The 25,809-nt window shown below is 36.5% G+C and overlaps 1 protein-coding gene across 4 annotated transcripts in view; it reads right to left on the minus strand.

The window, feature by feature from the left end:
• Nucleotides 1-25,809, minus strand: part of PDS5B (PDS5 cohesin associated factor B) — a 113,769-nt gene that overhangs the window by 31,635 nt on the left and 56,325 nt on the right. For all 4 annotated transcript variants that reach the window (XM_075050611.1, XM_075050609.1, XM_075050610.1 and 1 more), the window contains 12 exons: nucleotides 25,449-25,600; nucleotides 23,784-23,897; nucleotides 21,733-21,814; nucleotides 15,645-15,693; nucleotides 13,979-14,118; nucleotides 13,786-13,901; nucleotides 11,965-12,070; nucleotides 10,904-11,064; nucleotides 10,147-10,270; nucleotides 9,200-9,358; nucleotides 8,310-8,378; nucleotides 3,543-3,679 (listed from right to left, as the gene is read on the minus strand). In XM_075050611.1, coding sequence (XP_074906712.1) covers nucleotides 3,543-3,679; nucleotides 8,310-8,378; nucleotides 9,200-9,358; nucleotides 10,147-10,270; nucleotides 10,904-11,064; nucleotides 11,965-12,070; nucleotides 13,786-13,901; nucleotides 13,979-14,118; nucleotides 15,645-15,693; nucleotides 21,733-21,814; nucleotides 23,784-23,897; nucleotides 25,449-25,600 — 1,409 coding nt within the window. The remainder of the gene's footprint in view (nucleotides 1-3,542; nucleotides 3,680-8,309; nucleotides 8,379-9,199; nucleotides 9,359-10,146; nucleotides 10,271-10,903; nucleotides 11,065-11,964; nucleotides 12,071-13,785; nucleotides 13,902-13,978; nucleotides 14,119-15,644; nucleotides 15,694-21,732; nucleotides 21,815-23,783; nucleotides 23,898-25,448; nucleotides 25,601-25,809) is intronic.

The following is a 25,809-nucleotide window of genomic DNA, read 5'->3' on the forward strand; positions in this document are numbered from 1 at the left end:
ATCATCTCTCTGAACAACCTGTGCCAGTGCTCAGTCACCCTCACAGTGGAAAAAGCATTTCCTTGTGTTTAGACAGAACCCCCTGTATTTCAGTTTGTGCCCATTGCCTCTGGTCCTGTCGCTGCACACCACTGAGAAGCCTGACTCCATCTTTACACCCTCCACTCAGTTATTTATACACATTGATGAGATCCCCACTGAGCCTTTTCTTCCCTAGGCTGAACAGTCCCAGCTCTCTCAGCCTTTCCTCATCCATCACATGCTCCAATCCCTTAAGCATCTTCACGGCCCTACAGTGGGCTCAGTCCAGTAGCTCCACATCTCTTTTGTGCTGGGGAGCCCAGGTGTTCCATCACCTTCTCAGGGATTGAGGTGAGGCCGACTGGCCTGTAGTTAGTTCTCTGGGTCCTACTTCCAGTCCTTTTTGAAGATAGGAAAGTCATTTGCTTTCCTCCAGTCTTCAGGCACTTGTACCAATCACCATGATCATTCAGAGAGGAACAAGAGTGGCCTCACAATGATATCTGCCAGCTCCCTCAACACTCATGGGTGCACCCCATCAAGGGCCATGGACTTACGCATGTCCAGTTTGCTTTAGTATTCTCTAACCTGATCTTCCCCCAAGGGTATGTCTTCCTTGCTCCAGACTTTCCCCTGGTTGCCAGGGCCTGGGATTCCTGAAAGCCAGTCTTGCGAGTGAAGACTGAGGTGAAGGCGGCATTCAGTACCTTGACCTTTTCCATGTCCTATGTCACCAGGGCTCCTGCCTCCTTCAGCAGCAGGTACACATTTTCCCTAGTCTTCCTTTGTCATCTATTTACTTAAAGAAGCTCTTCTGGTTGCCTTTGTCATCCCTCACTAGATTCAATTCCAGTTGGGCTTTGACTTTCCCAGCTGTGTCTCAGACTCTGTTCTCTGTATTCCTGCCAGGTTACCTGTCCCTACTTCTGCTTTCTGTATACCTCACAGAATGCTTTGGGTTGGAAGGGACCTTTAAAGGTCACCTAGTCCAACCACCCTGCAATGAGCAGGGACATCTTCAACTAGATCAGGTTGCTCAGAGCCCCGTCCAACTTGAATGTTTCCAGGGATGGGGCATCTGCCACCTCTCTGGGCAACCTGTTTCACCACCCTCATCGTAAAAGATTTCTTCCTTATATCTAGTCTGAATCTACCCTCTTTTAGCTTAAAACCATTACCCCTTGTCCTATCACAACAGGCCCTACTAAAATGTTTGTCCCCATCTTTCTTATAGGCCCTCTGTAAGTATTGAAAGGCCACAATAAGGTCTCCCTGGAGCCTTCTCTTCTCCAGGCAGAACAACTCCAACTCTCTCAGCCTTTCCACATAGGAGAGGTGTTCCATCCCTCTGATCGTTTTTGTGGCCCTCCTCTGGACCCATTCCAACAGGTCCATGTCTTTCCTGTACTCATGACTCCACAGCTGGACACAGTACTCCAGGTGGGTTCTCACCAGAGTGGAGAATAAGGGTAGAACCCCCTCCCTCTACCTGCTGGCCACACTTCTTTTGATGCAACCCAGCATACAGTTGGCTTTCTGGGCTGCAAGCACACATTGCCAGGACTTGGTACTAGTGGAGGTAAATGTGGACATGACATTCTCTGCAAGACTACTCTCAATTCCTCCTTTTGTGTTTGAATTTTGCCAGGAGCTCCTTGCTCATCCACACAGCTCTGCTGAAATATTTGCCTGACCTTCTGCTTTGACCACTCTTGAGTCTTAGAGGAGATGATGTTTGAATACTAACTAACTAGATTTCTTGGGCCCCTCTTCCCTTCAAGGCCTTATCCAATGGGACTCTACTAAGCAGATCCTTGAAGAAGCCCAAGTCCATTGTCCTCAAGTCCAGCACTGCGGTCTTGCTTTTTGCCCTCAGGACTCTGAACTCCACCATCTTATGGTCATTACAGCCAAGGCTGCCTTTGACCTTCACACACCCAACAAGTCCCTCCTTGTTGGTAAGAGGTCCAGCAGAGCACCTCTCCTCATTGGCTCCTCTATCACTTGTGTCAGGAGGTTGTCACTGATGCTCTCCAGGAAGCACCCGGATTGTTTATGCACTGCTGCGTTGCTCCTCCAGCAGATATTGGAGCAATTGAAGTCCCCCATGAGGGCCGAGGCCTGCAAACGTGAAGTTGTTTCTAGCTGTTTATAGAAGGCCTCATCCACTTGCTCTTCCTGGTCAGGGCGCCTACAGCAGAAACCCACTACAATGTCTCCCATACCAGTCTGATCTTTAATCCTAACCCATAAGCTCTCAGTCGGCTCATCATCAATCCCCAGGCAGAGCTCCAAGCTCTGGGGTTGAAGGGCTGCCTTTAAGACAGAGAACCTCACTCGTCATTGTAGCTTTCTCCCTCCCGTAAAAGGATCCCCAGCCCTCCATTAATTTCAATAATGGAGAACTGACCACATCATTATATATGGTTTCTATTATTATCTAAAGTTTTTAGTACAAAAAGAGGGGGAAAATTAAGTTTCTAAAACATGGACAGTAAGGAATCATCACCCCAAGCATGAAAACACACAGGACCTACAGAACTGATCCATTCACAAACTACTGGATAAGCCAACAATATGCTCCAAGCAGTCATGCTTAAACACTTAACTCCCTAGTAACTGCCATGAATGGTCGTATTACAGAATTTAAAACTATGAAACAATTATTTACAAGGAACTTTAAGAAAGACTACACAGTTACAACAAAGATAATATATTAGACAACTCTTGGGTTTGCAATTTTGCACACACAACATAGGTTTTATCTGCATAATCACTGTGTAACATTAAACTCTACCCAAAAATTACCACCTTTTTACTCATACTGGTACAATCCACCCCTGCCCTTAATGGCTTTTGTAGACATAAATTTTCAGTGTTTGGCAAGGAATAGCAGCTGACAACTTGTCACTTCTCCTACTGCAGAGGATTAAGAAGATACCCAGAAAAAAAAAAGTTGTCTAACAATCACCTAAAAGATAAATTATTTATTGAGACTTAATCCTCTTGACACATTTCCCTCTTCCTTTCACTTTTAGAGGCCTCAAGGGATCAAAGTCTGCCTTCAAGCAGAAGTGCCTTATGTACTAGCTATTCCCATGTGGTTTACTGCAACATGCTATTATTTTTTATTAGAAAGCCTGCCTATTGGCCTCTGACATACACAACAATTGGTATATCAGTAAGAGCAAGCTGCATAAAAAATTAAAACCAATTTTCAGTGGGAGAGAGGAAGTTACACAGTTTATTCTTGTAATACGAGTAATGGCTCTTCAAAAAAAAAAAAAAGAGATAAACCAAAGAAGATAAAACCATTAAAATACAGTCACATCTACAGTGTTAAAACCCCCCTGAGACTCAGCAAACTTATGAAGGAATCCAGCAAAGCTTACCATTAGTTCTTAAAAAATAAGATGTATAAATTGTTAAGCAGTCTAACAGAATAGTTTAAATACTACTATACCTCAAACTCTCCCCACCACATCATCACAGACATCAAAACATTACCGTCTCCTACATACCTAATTTTCCCTTGCTCTGTTAAATCTCCATCACTGTGTAATATTGTTGTTAGCAACCTCAGAGTTGAAGTTCCAGACTTGCTGTGGTTGTTCTTCATTCCTAGCAACCATCGAACCATCATCTTGATGGCCTGAATCTGAAAAAAAAATAAGATTGATATGCAGAAGTCATATCACACCATGAGTCTCATTTTAAAAATAATCCTTATCTTAGTTTAATTACACAGTATCTTCCCAAGTGTTTTTTTCTGCTATGAACACAAGCCTGTCAAGGCTGCAAAACATCATTTAAATACTGAAAGATGACTAGACATATTCTCGCTAGACAGCAACTTTTTACTGAAAGTCTCAAGCATTTACTACAGTAAATAAAAATCATACAACATTTAGTTGAAAGTTTGAATCCCTATATATTCTTTATTTATATATGTAATATTTGAGTTTAAATTTAGACACGTAAATTAAAAACCAGCTCAGACATTTTGACTGTTAAAGTATCAACCTGTATTAAGATAACTCATCCTGGAAAAGAATATTTCTTTCATGGCTACTAAAAGAAAAACCTCAAAGCTTGTTACTTAGAATAACTTGTCTCTTGCCAACAGAAACAAAGTGTTTTGAGGCAAGCTTCTAAAAGTATGCAGAATCCAGCAGCTATCATGAAACACTGTATAATTTCACATTTCTTTAATGAAAATAAAGCATGAATTTGGAGATTAAGTTTGTTTTAGTATTTGAATCCCCTTCTCCTTCCATTTTCCTTTTATGTGAGAGCAGAGACAATAAAGAAGACAGAAAGATCAGTATCCTCTTACAGCAAAATGAAACTGCTTATATGAATCACACAGACATCCTTGAGAAAAAAAGAACAACAAAACCAAACCTAAACACCAACCCTGGAGATCAGAACACAAACCCCAAAAGCTCTAGAAAAACTAAGACACTTTTTGTACACAGTAACTTCAAATTCCTTCCTTAATGGAAAAGGCAGTTCTAATAACTTATATAAATATTCACAATATCACCAAATGAAATTCATCATACAGTTGATCTATTCCATGTAACAAACCGATCACAATGGTCCCTTCAGATCTAAGTTCTACGGTTGTCATCTATACATGAGTTTATTTTTTAGCACTGTAGCCCATTTACTCCACCTACAGAATTCTAATTATATTGAATAACAAGAGGTAGGATATCTGTCACTCAAGAACTCAAAATGCAAATGAAGTTTGTGGAACAGAAATTAAATTGTCTTGCCCTAGCTTTCAAAGAGTCTTCCTCTGAAACAGCTGTAGGTATCCACCAGAAGATTTTAATAGCAATAAAAGCAAAATAACAATAATAATAACAGCAGCAACAGATCTTTTGACAGCTCACCAATTCAGTTTCTTCATGTCATAACCAGTACCTGTAACCATTACTGCCTCCCATTTTTGTTGGAAGGACAGAAACATGCTAGGTCTATTTGGTCTTCAAGTAAATGACATGTTCAGCCAGGGAACAGCCACATGCTCTCTTGAGCCCTGACATCTCTGGTCAGCTCCTGAGCAATTTCAATTTTAACCTTTGCTTCTCTCTTCCCCCTCCACAATTCCCTTCCCCCAGTTTTACTGTTCAAATCTACTCTAGTCTTCCTTCCACCTAGCAAGTCTTCATCCCAACGCCTTCAGAATTTTCCTCTGAACCCACTATGTTCCCTGTTTCTTTGCTGGTGTTAATGATGTTGTGATGACATTCTAGCAACCCTTCAGAATTAAGCATTCCCACGAAATTAGTACAGGGCATGAGAATTACCCCAGTCACTGCTTCTGGCTACCTGAAGACTTAAACATGACGTGAGTTTGCACTGCCCTCATGTTTTAAATTTTTTTCTTTGCAGCCAAACAGGATAACTATCAAAGGATAATTCCAGCTGGAAGAAGTATCAGGAGGTCTCCAGTCCAATCTCCTGCTCAAAGGAAAATCAGCTATGAAGTCAGACCATGCTGGTCTCAGCTTTATCCACTGTGGTGTTGAAATCCTTCAAGAATGGAGATTGCACAGGCTTTCTTGGCACCCTGCAACCTCTTGCAACCTGTTCCATTGCGTGACTGTTCTCAGGTTTGGTTTTTTACCTTACATCCAGTCTGAACCTCTTGTTTCAATTTGTGTCCCATGAGCCTAAAATTGTCCTCCGAGATTAAAAATTATTATGCACAACATGAAAATATCAAGAAAGTCAAAATACAGCATGGGTCAGAACTACGTCAAAGGCCACAAATGACTGGTTTGAACTTGACTTAGCAGCACAACATGAACTATGTGTATATGAAATGCAAGCAAAAGTGACAGGACATTATAATTTCTTTCTGAGATAGTAAATATAACGTAACAGATCTCTGATTTGTCATGAGAAAACTGCAATTAACTACTAACTTTACATAAACTGTCAGTAGTAAATACGTATTAATTTTTAAGATTCATATTACCAAAAATAATCAACAGATAGTTATAAGCCTTTTCTGTGATCTAGAGATCATCATCATGCTTCCATTGTAAACGTATAATGGACTCCCATCCCATGCAGCGCTCTAGAAACACTGTTTTCCTACCACATCAACATTATGACAACAGCCAGCTCAGTTTCTACTTGAGTTTTCAGAGCCAGAAATGCTGCAGTTTTGTGCAGTAGTGAAAAATGAAACAATGCCCACTCAAAGCACAGTTAGAGAAATAGGATGAGAAGCCTTGTATTGCAGTGTACATACAAGGAAACAAGAAATATCACTGCTACTGTGTAAGTCTCAATCCACTGCATGTGCACTGAAGTATTCAGTACTGGTCACAGTCAAGAGAGATTACTGCTTTAGAGCAGACACTCAAGTGCCAGGCGTCGGAATTCAACTCTAAATCATACAATAATTAACACAATTTATATTTAATACTGTACTGAAACATTTCTCTACAGACATCATTTCATTTAAGGTTTAGCATCCAAAACAATGTCTAGTCTACATCAGCCTACGTCTGTTAGGCTGGACGATACTAAAATTTTGTCTTCATCAGTCCTTCCACCTTTCATACGTAAACTTGCTAGTTTTAAGATCCCCATTAGATATATTATACAGTTACGTTACAGAGGGAGAAAGGCTTTTAAAACCAGAGTGAAGAAAAATAAAAACAATTTCTCTCTGACAGTGTAAACTAATGGTGTGGCCTGCAGCATTCATTAAATATAGGCTTCTCGGCAGTAATAAATGCTAATTAAATTTGCAAATCAATTTTCACAATAACCTGTTTTCACTTGCCAATAAATGCTTCTTACAGTTTTCAGGCTTGGCTTCAACTTCAAATTGCCTTAAGATTTTCTGTAAGCCAATTCCCTTCCAAATAGCCAATTGTATGAAAAGTTTTATCAATATAAAAGCCATTTTAGAGAGATATTACAGCTTCGTAAATATTAAAAAAATTTTAAACCCCCCAATATTTACTACTAAAAGTTACATGTATAATCACTGAAGTGAAATCATGTCTATTTTAAACTAGCAGTTCATTAAATCAAAACAAACCTGCATTCTTTTAACAGTTTTTGGAGTGTACTGTGTAACTATGGAATTGCACAAATACAATAAATATCCTTGTTGTAGTCAAACGAATAAAAAGCTGACAAATCAACTCCAAACACAACTGAGCATTTCCAGTAATAGTTCTAGTAATGAGTTCTAGTACCAAGCTGGAAACCAAAGTACTTACTAAACCAGCAGAGAAGGAGGTGTGCTACAAAGAATTTAACAGCTTCATGAGAGAAGGTAAAGAGCTTTTTAAAACCATCCGAGCAACTTTATTCAAAAGACATTGGAAATTAAATGACTGCTGTAATTAACTTAGAAACAGCATGCTACAATGTACATGCATCTTCCTAATTCTGAAAGAAAATGTGAAAGTATAATCTACCCCATTCTAAGAAAGGGCATTTTAAAAAAAACCCCAGACTTAGGATGCGTTTTCCACAGTGTAAGTCTATTTCTGACTGAGTGAAAAATTGAGTGAGAATATCTATTACCAAGTCCACAAAATGTAATAAGAAACTTACTCCAAAAAAAGAATAAGCTTGAAACGACAGTTTTAAGTAAAAAAAAAAAAACCCCAAACAAACAAAAAACCCAAAACCAAACCGACAACCCCACCACCATTTTAAAGTTGGGTTTTTTTTCCCTTAAATCTATTTTTTTCTCTAATACACATTGTACATAGAGAAAAAACAATATGACACATTTATTCATCTGAAGAAACTGACAAATCCAAACCCAATTTTTTCTTTATTCCAAAATAGCACTCAAAGTTTCTTGGAATGTCCTAAGAATTCAAAAGAAAAAGGGAATACTTTAAACAAAGTCTCTAGGGTATTTAATGCCTATATTAAACAGAAGGGAAAAAAAATAATTTTACTTCAACTGTGACAATACCTGGAATACTTAGGTGTTGCACACCAAACCTAAGCCTATAAAAAGCTATAATAAAAATTCAATAAAGTGTATATGTAAATTTATTTACAGAAGTAAAAAAAGTAGATGCTCCCAAAAGCAAATTCTTTTCTTCTGGCAATCCAAAAATGTGTATCCTGATGAGATCCTCAATTTAAAAATAGTTACTTCTTTTTTACTTTTAGAAAGGTAACAAGGAAACAGAGAAAAGCAATTGACAGCTTTAGGAATCCAGATATTTAACTTTCTTTATTAAATACTAGACAGACAATCACAGGAAAATATAGTAAGTGCTACTTACTTTAACAAGTGTTTCAGGAGACACTTCTTCATCTGGGACCCAAAGTTTTGTTGTCTTTTTTCCTGGAAGCTAAACCAAATGTTACATTTTGTTACACTACTGTTACTCTTCAGTGAAACCTGCCATAATCTCCTCTGCCCTGTTTGCTTCCAAAAACAATACAGCAGCACTCACTGGTTAGTTTTATGCCTTCTGTATTTTATAGAAGTAAACATTACAGAAGTGAGATACTGTTCTTACCTCACTATTCAAGTATCAGCAAATTTAATAGTAGTAAAGGGGTGGTTTTTCATTGTTGTTACCTGAAAACTATTGCTTTAGAGTGTAATAGCTGTTACTTTGAAAATAACTTCCAGTTTCCATATCCAGTAGACTGGAACTTCAAGCACATAGTTTTGGACAGTAAATCTTTCCCTAAACAATGGCTGATAACACACAAGTTCTTTTTTTCACTTTAGAATCACTACCAACACAGAAGTATTAGAAAAATTAAAATTCAGACTTCCATTTAAACAGTGTATTTTAGTTTCAAATGCATTAACACTTCCTAAAAAAAAAAAAAAAAAAAAAATCACAACTTGCTTGTTCAAGACAAGAGACTGAGTGAAGTGTGAAGTCAATAACAATTTTCCCATTTTTAATAAAAGGCAAGTCATGAGTGATCAAATGCTGTGCTATACAGCTTGTCACTTTAGTAAGGACTACTAAATTAGTACTGTCTCCTTTCCTGCACTGTTGGTTTTCAACCAAGTCAAACGGTATACGTGGAAATCAAAAGACAGCCATAGACAAGAAGTAGAACCAACAAGCCAAAAATTTTCACAAGTCCTTGCTGAGTATCATACTACAGGAGAAGCAAAATCTTAATACAAGGTTTTAAAAATACTTACCCTATCATTCATTAGCAAATCTTTAACAATAAAAGTGGCAACCAAAGATTTCAAAGGGGCAGCAAACTGATCAGGTGCTAGCATGGCTATATGTCCAATAGTAACCAATGGTGTAATGAGATGCTCAAAATTGCTTGGATCCAGACTTTTATGCAGTGGCTAGAATAAAGGCAACAAATTCAGGTATTACTGCTATAATCTGTGTCTTATTGAGGGGAGGTGGGTGAGAGCTCTGTACCAAGTTGTCCATGTCTACTTCTATTTCAGAAATACAGTTTTCAAAGAACTATTAACTATTTAAAGACACATTCACCAACTGTACAAGTCTCCTAAAAATCAAAAGGAAAAAATCAAGACGACAGGCAAAATGTTTTATCACATCTGGGTAGTTCAAAAAGCAGCAGCTCAAGCAGGACCATTTAGGAAACAATGGATTAAAAAGTGTATTTTCTTGTTGAAGAAGTCGGCATACTACTTTTCAAGACTGCAATTTCAGTAATGGATTATAATTCAGCCTTCAAGATAAAAGGCTGATGGGCACTAATTAAAAAGTACATTCGCAGTTATAACTAAAAACTATTTAAATAGTCTCTACCATAATTCAGTTTTCTGTAATTTCTGTAACCATTTAAATACTTTGGGCCAGTCCCAACTGGGGTGAGGAGTGGTGTATGGTTCCTCTATCCATAAATAGTTCATGGTTCTAGCAGCCCAACACTGTTTTGTTCTATCATCTGCTCAAAAACATAACCCCAAACATGATGGATCATGGGATACAAAAACACCCTCCACTACCATTTTTCTGGGCAAACTGTATGAGAACAAAGGGAAAGGGGAAAAATATCTTTCTTAAATTTGATACAACTTGTCATATAAATTGCCACTACATCCCTTAGTTTACATGTGCGATATAAAAGATAAATAAAAATTAAATATTTTAATTTTACCTCAAATATCTGTGCAAACTGTGTTTCTTTGCTGGAAAATATGGCATGGATGCAGTGAATAGCATATTTGGCTTGACGAGGGGGTCCCTTTTTAGCTTTATGATGCAACACTGGAAGCAAAGCACTTGGGGAAAAAAAAGAAAAAAAAAAAAAAGAGATAAGTACCTTTTCACAAGGTGTATTTTGAAAATCTTCCAAAATATCAAACTAGCACAAAAGCACAGATATACATATATAGAACACACCACCTCTGCAAAACTGCTAATTGTCCTGCTTTTGGCAATTTCTTCAAAGAAAGAAAAAAAGGGTTATTTACATGGCTTGCAAGTAAAAAACCCCTGGTTTTTGTTGATAAAATATCATGTGGTAAAACAAACATTTTATCTGCACAAGTTACTAAAAGCTGTTTTGGAAATATTATTGTCTACACATACCCATTAAAGTGCAAAAAATGTTTTTACATGGCCATATTTAATTTAGGAAAAAACATTAAGTAATTCTGAAGGGCAATGATAAAAACGATAGTAATATCAGTAAAATATCAGCTGTCACTACTTTGGATACATCAATTTCACTTCCATTCTTAAAAAAGCACTGCATTTTGAAGTCATTCAAAAATCTCTTTCCTGCTTTACCTGAAGTAATACTTTCTTCCAAAAGAATGCAGGATAATGCTATAGCATGCAAAAGGAAGAATGAGAACTTCCAAAATCCCATATAGTAAAGAACACTACTCAGAGTAAGATATACAACTTACGATCGTATATGAGGAAAGTCTTCTTCAATTTTACTTCCTGTATTTTTGAAAATTTGTAATGCAGCTTCTGCCACTTTTTCATCATCCATTTTCAAACAAGCCAGGAGAGATTCAAAAGTTTCAGCTGAATGAAATGAGATAGGGTGTGTAAATGAAAGTACCTGCCAAAATAAGATGAAAGCCATGTTAGTATTTTTAAAGGCCCACTTATATAGACCATTCCATCAAGAGTCATTTTCCACTGCCATACTGAAATATTTATAACACTCTGCCTGGTTTTGCCACATAATGCACATTTCTCTTTTTCTGACCCTTTTTTTTTTCCCAGTACCCCCTAAACTTCTCTGTCTTTATACATGATCTCATCAGTTTCAACTTATTTCTCCAATCTCAATTTCTTCTCCTATTATTGTGAATGTGTACTTCTCAGTGGCTAGATCTACTTTAGCAAGTACTGGGTTACAGCAGAAGCATGTCTTACGAGAAACATAACTGACGCTAAGAAAGCAGTATTCACATTTCAGGGGTTTTACTTCAGAGTATTTCTAGACTGACTGAACCCACTTTAGCCACTGCAACACAACACATGCTTCTGAAGCCCATCTCATAATTTTGTTTCTCTAAAATGAATCCAGCTTGTGTGCTCCCAGACCTCATGCTTGTTTGCTAAGTGGAACAACTGGTTGTGCTCCGAAGTGATAAGACCCCAATTTATAAGGAACTCAGGGGAACCGCATTATTGTACTGATATACAAGTACAGTTCCAAAAGTAGTATAACTATATTCACAAACTGCTGAATTCACACTCTAATAATTAAAAGCCAGCTGATGTCACACACGTAACTACTTTTGCCTTCCAGAAAAACTTGTAAATTATTTATACAATAACCTTACTTATGTGCCACATAAGATGAGCATATAGAAAAAAACCAAACCAGTATTCTTCCAGATAGCTACCACATGCTTATGGCTAACGATACTGAGTGCAAATTAAAAGTTTAGTTTAACAAAGTTGCTTCAGAAAGTTTCACATGTGCACTGAGTACCAGGAGTATACTTGCCTTAAGCAATTCAAGACCTGCTCTGATTGCCTGGTCAGTAGGTACACCCTCATCTTCATCATCAGCTGTTCCATCTATAGACTTGTTTACTTGCTTGATAAGGGCACTGAAGAGAAAAACAAAACATGGCCTTGTATTTATTGTAATTCCACTGTGTATGACTATTTTCATAAGTTTAAGACATAACCTTATTAAAGGAACTTATTTAAAACATAAGCTTGTCACAAAACATGTAAGTGAACTAGATAACCTGCTTGCCCTCATCCCTTACCTAAATAAAAGCTTATGAAGCATTAAGTTAAAAAATGCTTATCCACCATGAATTAATAACTATATACAAGTTATTCTGGAAGGATGACCAAATTAAGTAAACAATTTGAGCATTACAAGCAACAACAAATTCAGGTAAGAATTATGGTGAGTTTACTAGATGCTATAGATTCTGAATAAATGAGTGAAAATAACTGATTACAATGTTTAGTCTATAACCAAAAGGAAAAAAAATAACCGTTAAACAGCTGTGCTAAGAGTTGATGAAAAATTTAGAAGACCTATCTCCTGTATATTTCACCTTGACAGTAATGCTTGTTTTTTTTCTTACACTGTACCCTAGGAAAAGAAAAGGTGATTATCCAAATGATCCTATCAGTGAGTGGTGTAGGCAGCTTCCCTATCAAGAGCTGAACAATGTTCAGAATATTCCTTCGGTACATCCTGTAAATGATATTTATAGCCCCCCCCCCCCCCCAATCCCAAAGCAAAACAACAACAAAAAACCTCTAAAAATAAATACATAAACAAGCAACTGGTAGCAAACCAAGGGAGAGACCTCCTAGTCAGACTTCCCAGACTTCCAATTTTTTTTCCCATCCCTAATTGGACAAAAGTGACCACCTACTAATAAAACCAAACAGTCTGAGTCTCAAAAATGAAGCAGAAGTTTAGTGAAATTTTACAAAGATGGGAGAAGACCAATTCTTTGGCAAAACTGAAAATATGTGCTTTTTACTACTTTTTTTTTTGCTTGTATACTGTATGGCAGTCACCCAGTAGTTAGTGAAATAAGTATTACAATTTTGTGCCACATATGAATATTACTTTAAATATACATTTTATATTGCTTCTGTGAATGTGAAAAATGTATTTTCATATTTAAATTAAAAATCCAGCTATACATTGTACTTAGTGCAAGATCAGAAACAGATTTTCAAGTGAAATCTCAATGGCTCCACTACATTCTGCACTACAGGCAGAAACTGAAAAGCTCAAGTACTTAGAAGTCAATTACTATAGTTGGAATTAACAGATAAGAACTTACCAGTATTTAGAACTAGTGGTCTCTAAGAAGGTACCACGTATCTACAATACAGCTGTTAAATAATCATTTCAGCAATTACTCTTTTCCCCCTTCCACAACTTCACTGCCTTACTCTTCCTTACAATCTTGATGCCTCATCACCATAATCTTTACTTCCTCAGTTAAATTACTGTTTATGTCACTATGAGCTAATATTCTGGGTGGAAAGTTTCAGCGAATAGCCATGGACAGAAATTTCTTTTAAAATAAGTCAGTGCAACAGATCCATTTTTACTGACAGGTTGTCCTGGCTATGCTGAATGACAATTCAATTGTTTCTGTGGCTACATTCTGAATGAGGGCACAAAAACCCCTAAGCAAGGGGAAACAGAAGAAAATATCGCAGGTCACCAGGCCTTAAACCACACCCACCCAATCCATTACTGCTTGTGCTTAAAGGCGAAATAAGAAACCCCAATTTCAAACCCTGTGATCTATGGCCAACATCACACACACAAAAATACCTGATGGATTCAGTATCAATGTGCACAGGAGCAATTCTCTCAAGAAGAAACTTTATCATTTCCAGGAAAGGATTTGTTGGTTGTTTTGGATTGCCCAACTTCTTTGTTATTTCCCTCTGCAATATAAGTTTCAATTAAGTTTATAATCAATTCAGTTCCAAAAATATTCACATATTTTAAGAGCAATTCTTACCACACATCCTTCAGCCTGTTTGCAAGAACATGTTGGGCTAACAAGCATTTCTAACTGACTTCTTATTTTTTCATCATCTTCTAGAACTTGTGTGAACTTTTTCATGAAATCTTGAGCCTTCCCTGGATCAGGAAGGTTTCCTTTAAATAAGCAAAAGAAAGCACTATTTATTTTAATAAAAAGTATCAGTATTGTAAATTACATAAGTTTGAAATGTCACACCAAGAAAGTTTCTATGTGTGTTTAAGTTAACCAAGAAGGGTGGGGGAAAAAAAATAACCAAAGAAACCCCAAAACAGCTTAACATGTGCAGACATATCTATGAGGACACAAATATCTAAAAATTCTGTGTAGCCACAGAACTCCCCTGGCTAGTCGCTTTCCTCGCCCCTCACACTCATTTTTCAGCAAGTCTAGCTGTTGTTGTTAATAATATTAACAGCTGAAGTTGACCTCAGAATGCAAAGCCTATGCTCCACAGAAAAGTATACTCTTTATATAGATCATCTGATATTGACAACTGTGAAAAACATCAAAAAGGTATTTTTGCTATATTACCCCTTCGACTAAATGTAAGCTTTACAACAGCTTGCAACATTTTAAAAAAAGCTTTTAAAATGCATTTCTTAAACTACATATTAATTTTATATTTACATTTTACATTATAGCAAGACAATTTATTGGAAAAGTATTAGTATACTATCTAAGATGTTTCAGGTTTTTGGTACAGTAGGTGTTAAGCAAAGTTGGCACAGAAAATGGTATAGGATTACAGGATAGTTAGTTCAAACCAAGTTCTACTAAGTATTTGTTTTCCTGCATTGATGATTTTTTTAATTATTTTTTTTTAAATGCGACCCAGAACTAAAAAAAATCAGAAAAATCACAAACTGATCAACTGTTATATTATAAACAAAAGGAAAAAAGGATTTGGAACATGGCCAACCAGATAGCAAGATTCAGTTTTTCCTGAACATTTTTCCAAAACATAGCCAGCCTTAAGTAGCATCTGTTTTGCCAGAAGAGTTGGCATTTTTTTTAAAAAGGTTGATTTAAAAAAAAAAAAAAAAAGAAAAAAATTCACAATTGTAAAGCAAGTTTTTCTTCTTCATAGTGGTTTTAATGCTATTGGCATGGTGGGCTGGGGGGGAACAAGAAGTGGTGTTTCGTTGGTGTTTTTTTTCTTTGCCAAGAGCTAAGGTTACACAGAAGTTCTTCAGTTTCCAAAGTACCTTCCCTGCTACTGAAACCCAAACTATTTTGAATTCTCCCAACAGCACTTACAATACCAGCACCTCAAAGACAGGTTAGTTAGTAGATAGTTTAGTAGGTTAGTTAACATCAGTTAATATATATGTTCTATAGTAAGTGCTAAAGCAGACACTAACACCCTAGATCATCTAGATTTTTAATTAGTCCACAACAGATGTAGCCAAAATGTCATGTGATAAGCTTCATGACTAGAGACTTTTTACAGTAAAGAAGTAATTCTGCTTATACTTGTCTTAATTCTTTAAAGCATATTGTTACATCATGTTTATCATTATTTGTTCTAAGTTTTATCTGTTACAAAACTTTTTTTAGCTTATCTCATTATTTTTAAAGCAAGAAAGCAATATGGTTCAACTGTAATTTGTAGATAGTGTAAATACTTCAACTGACTTACTTGTAATAACCATCACTTTTGAGAATATAGCTTTACTGCTGGCATCTGTCTGCAAGTCACAGAAGAAAAATGGATTAAGTAAAAAGTTTACATTATATATTTCCACTTGAATATTGAGTGAGCAAAATCCCGCAATGCATTATCAACAAGTCAGCAGCCATTTTGCTAACACATCAGTGTGTTAGAAATCAAAACCACCACTGCAAAGTTAATGCTAGACAGTTACAAGAAGTAAAAGGTAGATCGTGCCTACAGTATCGCTCTGTCTCAAATATACTTCGGTAAAATATTTTTATTACCTTTCAATCTACTATATAACTTATGAACAGCACAAATGGGTTATTTCTGTAACCGTTTTCCATCTAAAGCCTCTTTGGTTTTAAATGTGAAACAAACAGCAAGCATTAAATTCACTTGATCTTCTTGTTCAGATATTGATTCTAAGTAGTTTTGGTAGTAGTTCCCACCTTATTGTAAAGAATGGAGCAAGTCAATAATAAAAAAATTGCTACCCCTGTTAAGCTGAACAGGGAAGGCATATGATAGCAGTGTAATTGTGAAAGTAATAATCGGGGACCACAAGAACAAAAAAAAATTAAAACATAACTGCATTACAGGATATCTGTGAAGCTTAGATTTCAGTGAAACTGTTGCTGATATAAAGTAATCCAACAGCACCCTACAAGCAAAATAAGTTACACAAAACAGATGAACTAATTTATTTTCCTTTTGTCAGTAATTCCTCTGGTACATGATTTCAAATTCCACATGCAAAGTCCACCTGAAGAGTTAGTTCTGACACCGAGTAAATGGAAGAGGGAAAAAAAGAATACAACAAATTTCACAGCCAGGTACAACTACACAGCAAGTACATTTTCTTCATGAGACTACATTTCTAACATACAAGTCATGTTTCCACAACATATCACGTCCTACTGAAGGTAGACAAACTAGTTCACAAGACACTTTCCCCCCACTTTTATCTGTAATCAACATTATTCTACAGACTAGGAATTACACTGAACTTTGAAATATTAAGGAATTATCAGTAAAAATGGCAAAGGGAATCCCTAACTGTACAGTGAAGATAACACCCTAATCATCTTCAGAAAAGTGTTAAGGTGGATGAAAGAAGGAAAAAAAAATTAAATCTTTTATTGCTGTGTAATAAGTGTTGTTAAACAACTCTGAAATCTTCATAAGTAAAATGAAAATTAGAACCTGAAAGAAAATTGAAGCTTACAGCAATACTGTCAAAAGCATATAGACCCATCAGCTTCCAAACCATAAAGGAAGGTGCTGTTCTGCCAATTGACTTCCGACAGATCAACTTCAGTGACATAACTTACAAGTCTGCAAAACTTCATAAATGCATTTAAATAGTATCAATTATGGGCTACAACTACCAAATTATATTCTTCCGAGAAAAGATTTAAATGGAAACACAACCACACTTCATGAGCTTTTACTGAAAAGTATTTGAATTTTAGAAGAACCATGTTTAGCCAGCACCATTGCTAGAATTGTCTTTTATAGAACTCACTTTCTAATAGACAAAAGTGACAGTAGACAAGCCTAAAAATTACAAACGAGAAAACGTCAAATCAACTCGGAAAGGAGGCTCACCTTAGAAGAAAAAGGTCTCTTGTTACCAAAGTACTTAACATGAGGCAAATGAAGACCTACAGTGGGCCGTTTCATCAGGTTCATATCAGGAAAGAGCACTAAGAGGTAGTGTTGAAAGACACTAACATTTTCTTATTATAAAAACTTCAAGATAGAGGTCAAATTCTTGTTCAGATACATCTAATTTCTTTGCATTTTATTAATGAAATCTGCGTATAGATCTCAAATAAGGTTCAAACAAGCCACATCAGCTTTGGAGATAACAAAATTACAATTTATGACAGCAACCTTGGCTAACATGTGGAAGTGTCTATTTCCAGAAGGAGTATCCTTCAACTTTTCAGAGTAAATTTCTGTTCTGCAGTTGACTAGGTACTATGAAAGAAAACAGGATTTTGGGTTCTAATGTATTTGCACAGTTCTTTTTGTCATAAAGAAAAAAAAAAGGAAATTAATTAGCAAATTTGTGGAAATTCTGGCAACGTTTGAGAATAGTGGCAACCACAGAAAGATCAGAGTACAAGAAAAATATAGCATGAGACTAAGACAAGCAATGTTTTTAGTGAATGTCCTCTCTATCTTGTAACATGGACACTTGGCACATAATTCTAGCCATTAAGTATTTCTGCGGAACTTTCCGTCACTTTTTAGTGTCAGAAGAATGCAGTCCTTTTTGGGGCTTTTGGCTGTCACAGCTGAACAGGTATGTTCAGACAAGAAATGAAAAACAAAAAACCAAACCAGAAATCCAATCTGGTTTACAGGATTCAAATAATGATCATAGAATCATAGAATCATTTAGGTTGGAAAAGACCTTCAAGATCATCGAGTCCAACCATCAACCATGCCCACTAAACCATGTTCTGGAGTACCCCGTCTACGCGCTTTTTGAATACCTCCAGGGATGGTGACTCAACCACTCCCCTGGGCAGCCTATTCCAATGTCTAACAACCCCCTCAGTAAAGAAATTTTTCCTACTATCTAACCTAAATCTCCCTTGCCACGACTTGAGGCTATACAGATGTCAACAGATACAGAATCTCCATATTCACACCTCTTGCAACTCAGAAGAAAAATACCACAACTGTACTGTGGGGTTTCTTTGGTTCTGACTGGTTTGGCCTTATAATACTGGCTAAGTGTTCAAGTACTGGCTAAAGCTCCCATTAAAACAGACCTTAAGTTGAGCAAACTACTAATCATTCAGCTAAACATGAAATAACCCGAGTCAGAAGTATTAACTTCTAGCAGTATAACTCCACTGAATAATGACAGATTGAAGAAGATCAAGAAACATTTCTTTTTAGATCTACTGTGGCACTTCATGTACCTTATCTTGCATTCATGATATGGAAGTATCTGCAGCTCATGAAGCTTATACTCCAATACAGACAAACCGGCATTCACCTACTTTTCTGCATGTGAACAGGCAAGTTTATGTATTTTATTTAATTGTATACCATTGCTGTAGGAGAAAACAAGAGGAGCTGTGATTTATGCTTTTGCTTTTCAGAAAAGTAACTCATCTTAAAGGCAAGTTCAATGTCTGTTCTGTCTCAGACTCTTAACACATTTTCAGTCTCCTCAATAGTGCTTACACTGGGGAGAGCCTCAAGAGGAAAAAGGAGAATGCCTGAAGCGTTTCACTAAATGGCAAAAAAAGTTTTCTAAGATGACAAAAACAGTGGACTGGGAAGTTCAAAGATGTATAATCACAGAATAATGTAGGTTGGAAGCGACAACTGTAGGTCACCTGGTTGAACCACCTACTCAAAGCAGGGCCAACTTAGACCAGGTTTTGCTCCAGGCCTCATCTAGTTGCATTTTAAATATTTACAAGGATGAAGATTTCACAACCTCTCTGGGCTACCTGTTCCCATATTTGATCAACCTTACTGCATTTTTTTTTTCCTTACTACCTAATCAAAGTTTCCCTGTGGCAACTTCTGTACACTGCTTCTTGTCCTATCCCTCTTCATCTCCAGGAGCTCTCACAATGCCTACACTTGCCACAGGGACAGTATCTACAGGAGAACAAACCAACAATTAAACTATAATGATTAAGTGGAGAAATTAGACTGAAGTGAAAAAGCATGTGTGGTAACACCAAGTCATATTCTAAAACATTACTAGCTCATTTCAGTTTTGTTTCCTGAAAGAAAACAACGTTTCTACAGCTCTGAATGGCTAATGGATATTTGTCTCAAGATTATTACTGCCTTGGACTGTATGCCCCTTCAGTTTATGATTATGAAAATGCACTCATCTTAAACACAATGATTTAATTATATTAATTAATTACCAATTTTGGGGGAAAAAACCCGAACAAACCACACAAGGAGCATCACAGAAAGAAAAGTTTTGGTAAAAATAGCTAAGCGTCTGCACTGGGCATAACAGGCAGGGTTTGGGGTAGCAAAGGGCTGTTGGGGTGACCTGTGCAGGAGGAGGTCAGGGACCACCCTGTGCCGGCCAAAGTCGCTTCCAGCCAGCTCTGCAACTGACAAACCAACCCACCACCCACCCAGACTTCAACCAGTCAAAGGAGCCAATGGTGCTGCTGGGAAAACATATGTAAGAGAGGAGACGCTAGACAAAGTGTGACTCTAAAGGGACTGTGGCCGGTGGAGGAACCCATGCCCGAACAGCAGGTAAGAAATGAGAAGCAGCAAAAGGAAATGAACCACCGTGCCCTTAACCCCGTCTCCTGTGCTGCCATTGCCTTGCCAAAGGGACCAAGCATAGCACGTGTTGAGGGCCCGGAGACCGTGAAGCAGGGAAGAGAGGCGTCCGAAGGGGAGCCGAAGGCTGTTTCTAAGTGTTTATTTGTTTGCTTTTATTTCTCAATACCAGAATAAATAATTAGAACTTTATGTTAATTGACAATAAACTAAATTAAGTAAAATCCCCTGACTCAAAACCATTTTGTTGCCTGTGACAGCATCTCAGACTATCACAAGAATGCTAAATTCTCCCATGTAGTCCTGTTACTCAAAAGAATATTGAAGTGTAGACGATTAGCACTTAATAGCAAAAGATAGGATGAAAGCCACATGGACAAATGCAAACAGGTCAATAGCACACACTGTTTTGAATGCAATGCCTAGGCTGGCATTTGTCAAAACCTACACATTTAATTCCATATCATATTTGATATTTTATGATTGAAAAAGAACTTTCGTTGTATCTCCCTGAAAACAAAAGGAAAAGTTGAAATTTCACTTTCAACTGAAGTGCAGAAAATATCAAGAAACTCAGTCAAGTTTTAAATGTGTAAGTGTATTTAACCTACATCAAGGAATATAAAACAGTACATGAAAAATATTTCAATACAGCGACCGAAACACAATGAAGTACTGTTGTACTAGCAATTACTGCACTTAAAACATTCTGTAATGTTGTATTAAATTCTAAATGCACTAAGTAAAAATTACAAATTTCACTGCAGTCAGGACTGAAACAATAAGAGATGCATTTTAATTGGATAAGTCTTTCTCTATCTGTAAGACAGTAGCATTTCATAGCAGATATTAGATAATCCAACCACACAGTTACCCACTCTTCCTCATTCAGGTAATTCCAGCAAATGGATAATTCAGTCATAGAATTTCATTAAGTTTACTGTGGTATGAGTATATACACATATAGAAAATAAAAATCACACACACCCTTGTATGAGTGTCAGCATTGCAAAAATTTCTACTATATATTATTTCTGTAAAAGAAGCACCAGATTAGACTTTTGGCGTCAAAGTCAAAATTATAAAGTCATATATTTATATTATAAAGTCAAATTATAACCAGAATTTCATCTTATGACTTTTTCCCCCTCAAACATGAGTATGCACATACATATAACTAAAACAAATCTAAATTTTACTTTATGAGAATATCCTAGATGCTCAATAAATGTTTATTTTTTCCTTCTGAGCAAATTCATAAACAAAGAATTCAACTGTAGTCTGGTACCTCCAATACAACATTTAAGAAGTTTCCAAGAAGGAAGAGAAACAAGTAACCTGTTGGGATAAAAAAATTCTGATTTCTTCAGTGTTACTGATCATAGACATAAGATAAGCAGTTAGGGTGTATAGGTACTTTTTCTTAATTACTCAATTTGGCAGTCAAGAATAATATGCTGTTTTTTCCCCTTTCAAGAGCCAGAACAATCCTGGCAAGATGTAACTCAAACACTGTGAGAAAATATTTTAGTATCAAATGACTGGCAAAAACTTTTAAAAATTTCTATAACACACCTTCCTCTTCAATTTTATTAACAAAATGTCTACACATTTCCCACTACAAGAGTAGTCTAATAGAATATCAGTTAACTTTCACAATATTTTCTGTCATTAAAAATAAGCTTGAGATAGTAAAATAAATGGAATTAAAAAATAGCATATTAAGTATTCATGGTAAGATAGCATATTCATGGTAAGATAAAGATAAAATGGAACTCACTTTGGGTTGTTTTATTAGGTCAACTAAATCCTTTACTTGATGTCGTAGCAGATTTTGACATTTCCACATTTCATTCAATGCTCTAAAAAAAAAAAGTTAAGATTTGTCAAAATCGTCTATTCAATAAATCACAGAATCATTTAGGTTGGAAAAGACCTTTAAGATCATTGAATCCAACCATTAAGGGAGCACTGCCAACTCCACCACTAAACCATGTCCCTAAGCACCACATCTACACCTCTTTAAATACCTCCAGGGATGGTGACTCAACCACTTCACTGGGCAGCCTGTTCCAATGCCTGACAACCCTTTCAGTAAAGAAATTTTCCCTAATATCCAATCTAAACCTCCCCTGGCACAACTTGAGGCCGTTTCTTCTCATCCTATCGCTTGTTACTTGGGAGAAGAGACGGATATTCAATTTGCTACAACCTTCTTTCAGGGGGTTGTAGAGAGCGCTAAGGTCTCCCCTCAGCCTCCTTTTCTCCAGGCTAAACAGCCCCAGTTCCCTCAGCCACTCCTCGTAAGACTTGTATAGTAAATAAATTAAATAAATAAATAAATAATAGAAAATTAACACAGTTGTCCAATAAGAGCCTTTAAGTTCTTTTCAACTTCAGACTCAGAAATGTGCTTATCACCTGAACTTTCACTGCTGTACGAGCAAAGGCTAAATGTTACCTAATGGCATGATATGGAAAATTTAATTGCTCGTATTAGACTGGAACAAAGTGAGATTATGCAACAAGTTTCATTTGAGATTCTTAACTACACTGCCTTTAAAAGAAGTAGGAAGTAACTGATGTCTGGCCCATAAAGAACTCATTTGTACAAGCCTGAAATCACTCTTCTAAAAACATTCCAAGAAGCAGGCTAAAGCAGATGTTTAAGATTTTTATCATCAAAACAATGTTTTTCTTGCACACAGAAAGCAGCTACTAGATGAATAAATTGTGAAAAGTGGACATGATTAGACTGGTAAGAGATGCATTAGAGATATTCAATAAAATTGAAAATTAGCACACTTTCTAGGAAAAATAAGACATATAAATAAAAAAAGTCACAGCTTCATTTAAAAAACTTCCAGAATCCACAAGTAAAAAGTCAGTTATATATAACTAATTGAACATACTATGTCTTTAAAATGAATACTGCTGCATACGAAAACTGTAGAATTCAGAAGTTACTTGTTGCCTGAAATAACAAGTACTGAAAAGAATCCATTCTGTATTTTTGTTTAGCCTATACTAAGAATTACTAGAACAGTAACTTTTTATTTTTAATATACTATTCTTAATTTTAGTTTGTTACAGTTGTAGTATCTTTAGGCAGGTCATACAAGAAATGCAGAGGATTCGAACATCAGTTTCTGTAGTATTTGAAGGCTTTGGCGTTTTTAAGCTATTCTTTCATATACAAAGCCTTTTCTAGTCTCCCTCATGAGAAAAAAAACACTGTATTTGATTTTCAAGTGACTGAGTACTACTAAATGAAAAACAAAGTAAAACTAACCAAATTCAATCAAACTGTGAACATTACGGCAGCAAAACTGTTATTAGTCAAATTCATGCACAGGTACCCATTTTAAGCTGAAGAAGGCACGTAGCAAAAGTAAAATGCATTTTGAAGGAGGAAAGACAAACAAGTAATTCCTTCCCACTCTTAAATCATCCTGGCTGCTAAAACGTGTAGTATATTAATTTAAAAGCTGTCAGATAAGATCTAGAGCTAGTCAACACTACTATCTATGCTATCTCTTTTCAGACCTAAAAGGACTGACATGCACTCAAGCTTCTTTCCAGATCTTTGACACTACCTTTTTTAGCTGTTTATGATTAAAAGGTACCACACCTTGTTAGAAAACAATCTATCAGGGTATTTTCCCCCCCCCCAAATTCTACTTGAAATATAGATACTATTGCTACATTCTGTTTTCTGATAGTTTGTAAACTACTTTTGCCCACCTGCTTAGGCTACTCATAACAATTTAGAACCAATTTACAATATTTGTATTAAAAAGTATTTTGCTAGCATTAAAAAATAGCACATACTTCACAGCATTTGAATCCAGTGTTGCATAAAGGTAATACAAACATTTCATTCGTTCATTTGTTTCCAAGTTGTGAGGGACCATGTACTGAGCAAAGATGCGTTCAACAAGTAATCTGAAAGACAGGATTAAGAAACTTAAACTGTAATGGAAGAAAGTGGTCTTCAGTTGCTAAAACATTCATTCAAAAATTCTCAGACCTATCTAGAGATCAGTTGTTGCATATAAGGATGGGGTTATTCAAAAACCTAAAGGTCAAGTTACTTAACTTCCAATATAACTCGGCATAAACTATACAAAAATACATCGCTACAGAAGACGTAATGTTAATGTTATCAGTAGGACATTTAAGAGGTGACATTATCAAAATTAGATGTATTAATCTAGACAGGAACCAAAGGATTTTAGAGGAGGATGTGTCTTAATTATCAGACCAATTTCATTACAGGTCAGTATTGGGGTAAATTCATGAATTGACCCAAATTAATTGGCCTAAAATAAAAAAAAAAAGTAGTATCATCTTGATTATATCACACATTATCATGAAGCCCAGAAGGAGGATTCAGATACTAGTCAGAAGGACCTGACTTCCCTCCACCCCTCCCTGGCCGCTTCCCCAAGGGCTGAGTTTATCCCATTTCTTTTGCTTCCACAATAATAATGCAGGTACATTCACAAGGGAATTATTAAAAGCTTCTGCTCTAACATGGAAGCTCCTTATTTGGAAACAGGAGGCGAGGAAGGTATGGGTCTGCCAGTTACCTAGGAAAGACTGAGAAGAAAAAACAAAAGGAAAACTAAAGCCCATGCTGCAATTTTAAATACCAAGAAGGCCCAAGACTTTTGCAAATTCAGGTCAACATAATAGAATAGAGTAAATAGGTAAAAAAAAATCGCAATCATGTACGTTTAGGCTAGAAAAGAGAAGAAAATCCTTATGCACAATTGGAGCAGGTGATGAAAACCCAAACCCAGTTAGTTTAAAAAGGCACTGAAGTTCAAGAAAAATGTGAGTGGGCAAGACTGGATCTGAAGATCCAGACGGTTCTGTCCACTTCCGTGGTACCATGAAATAATTGCTTATTTTGAAGATGACTTTTTGAAGCTGTGAGTTTTTGAAAAGACTTGTAGGGGTTTGCAATGCCACTGGTATCTGATCATGCTGTGAAGGCCAAAGGCTCGTTTCCAAAGACACCAAGATGCCCTTGATTAGTCAAGGTGGACTAGTTCCCAAACTAGTTCTCTATGTCCAACCATTTATTTTTCAATACAAAGAACCATATACAAGGCTATAGCTGGTACGACAGAGGCACTGCTTTCCCCACAAATCCAGGACAAGGCTCTAATTCATGGCTATTATAGTACAGAAAAACTAACCTTTTGCAGAGTGAGATGTCTTAACTGTTGTCCCTACTTGTACTAGACTTATCTTTAGAGCATACAGGAACAACACGCGAATCTACAGCAAGATCGTTAAAGCAATTTTACTTACTGAATTTTAACATAAAAATTATCAAGCTGCATAGGATTACACACTGGATCAAAACATACAGGCTCATCACATCTTCTCCTTCTTGTCAGCAATTAAGCACAAAGGAAATACAAATCTTCATAATAAGTTACCTTGCTTATCCACAGAACCACCTAGTTTTCACAACTGACTTACCGGTCATCAATACTGTTTTGATAATATATATGCAGAAGTTTGTCTTTGATCCATGATATCTGTTTTGCAGCTTCTTTTCCTGCTTCTGATTGTAATGAATACTTCTTGTATATCTGTGCAAGTCCCATCATAGCTTCCTTCCTCACTCTCCACTTGAGAAAAAGAAATAGTACCCAGTTTAGTAGTTCAAAACTCAAAACTGAAAAGACTGCAGAGTTTCCTGACAGGTATTTCCTCTTCTACACCAAAATAAAATCATTCAATTTACAAAAAAGTTAAATTGAGTTCTAAGTGCAACACATACTGCATCATATCTGTTATGCTAAACCTTTCAACATCGGTAACTACTATGCAAGTATGC

Source organism: Buteo buteo, chromosome 18, assembly GCF_964188355.1.
Source record: "Buteo buteo chromosome 18, bButBut1.hap1.1, whole genome shotgun sequence".
Lineage (NCBI taxonomy): Eukaryota > Metazoa > Chordata > Aves > Accipitriformes > Accipitridae > Buteo > Buteo buteo.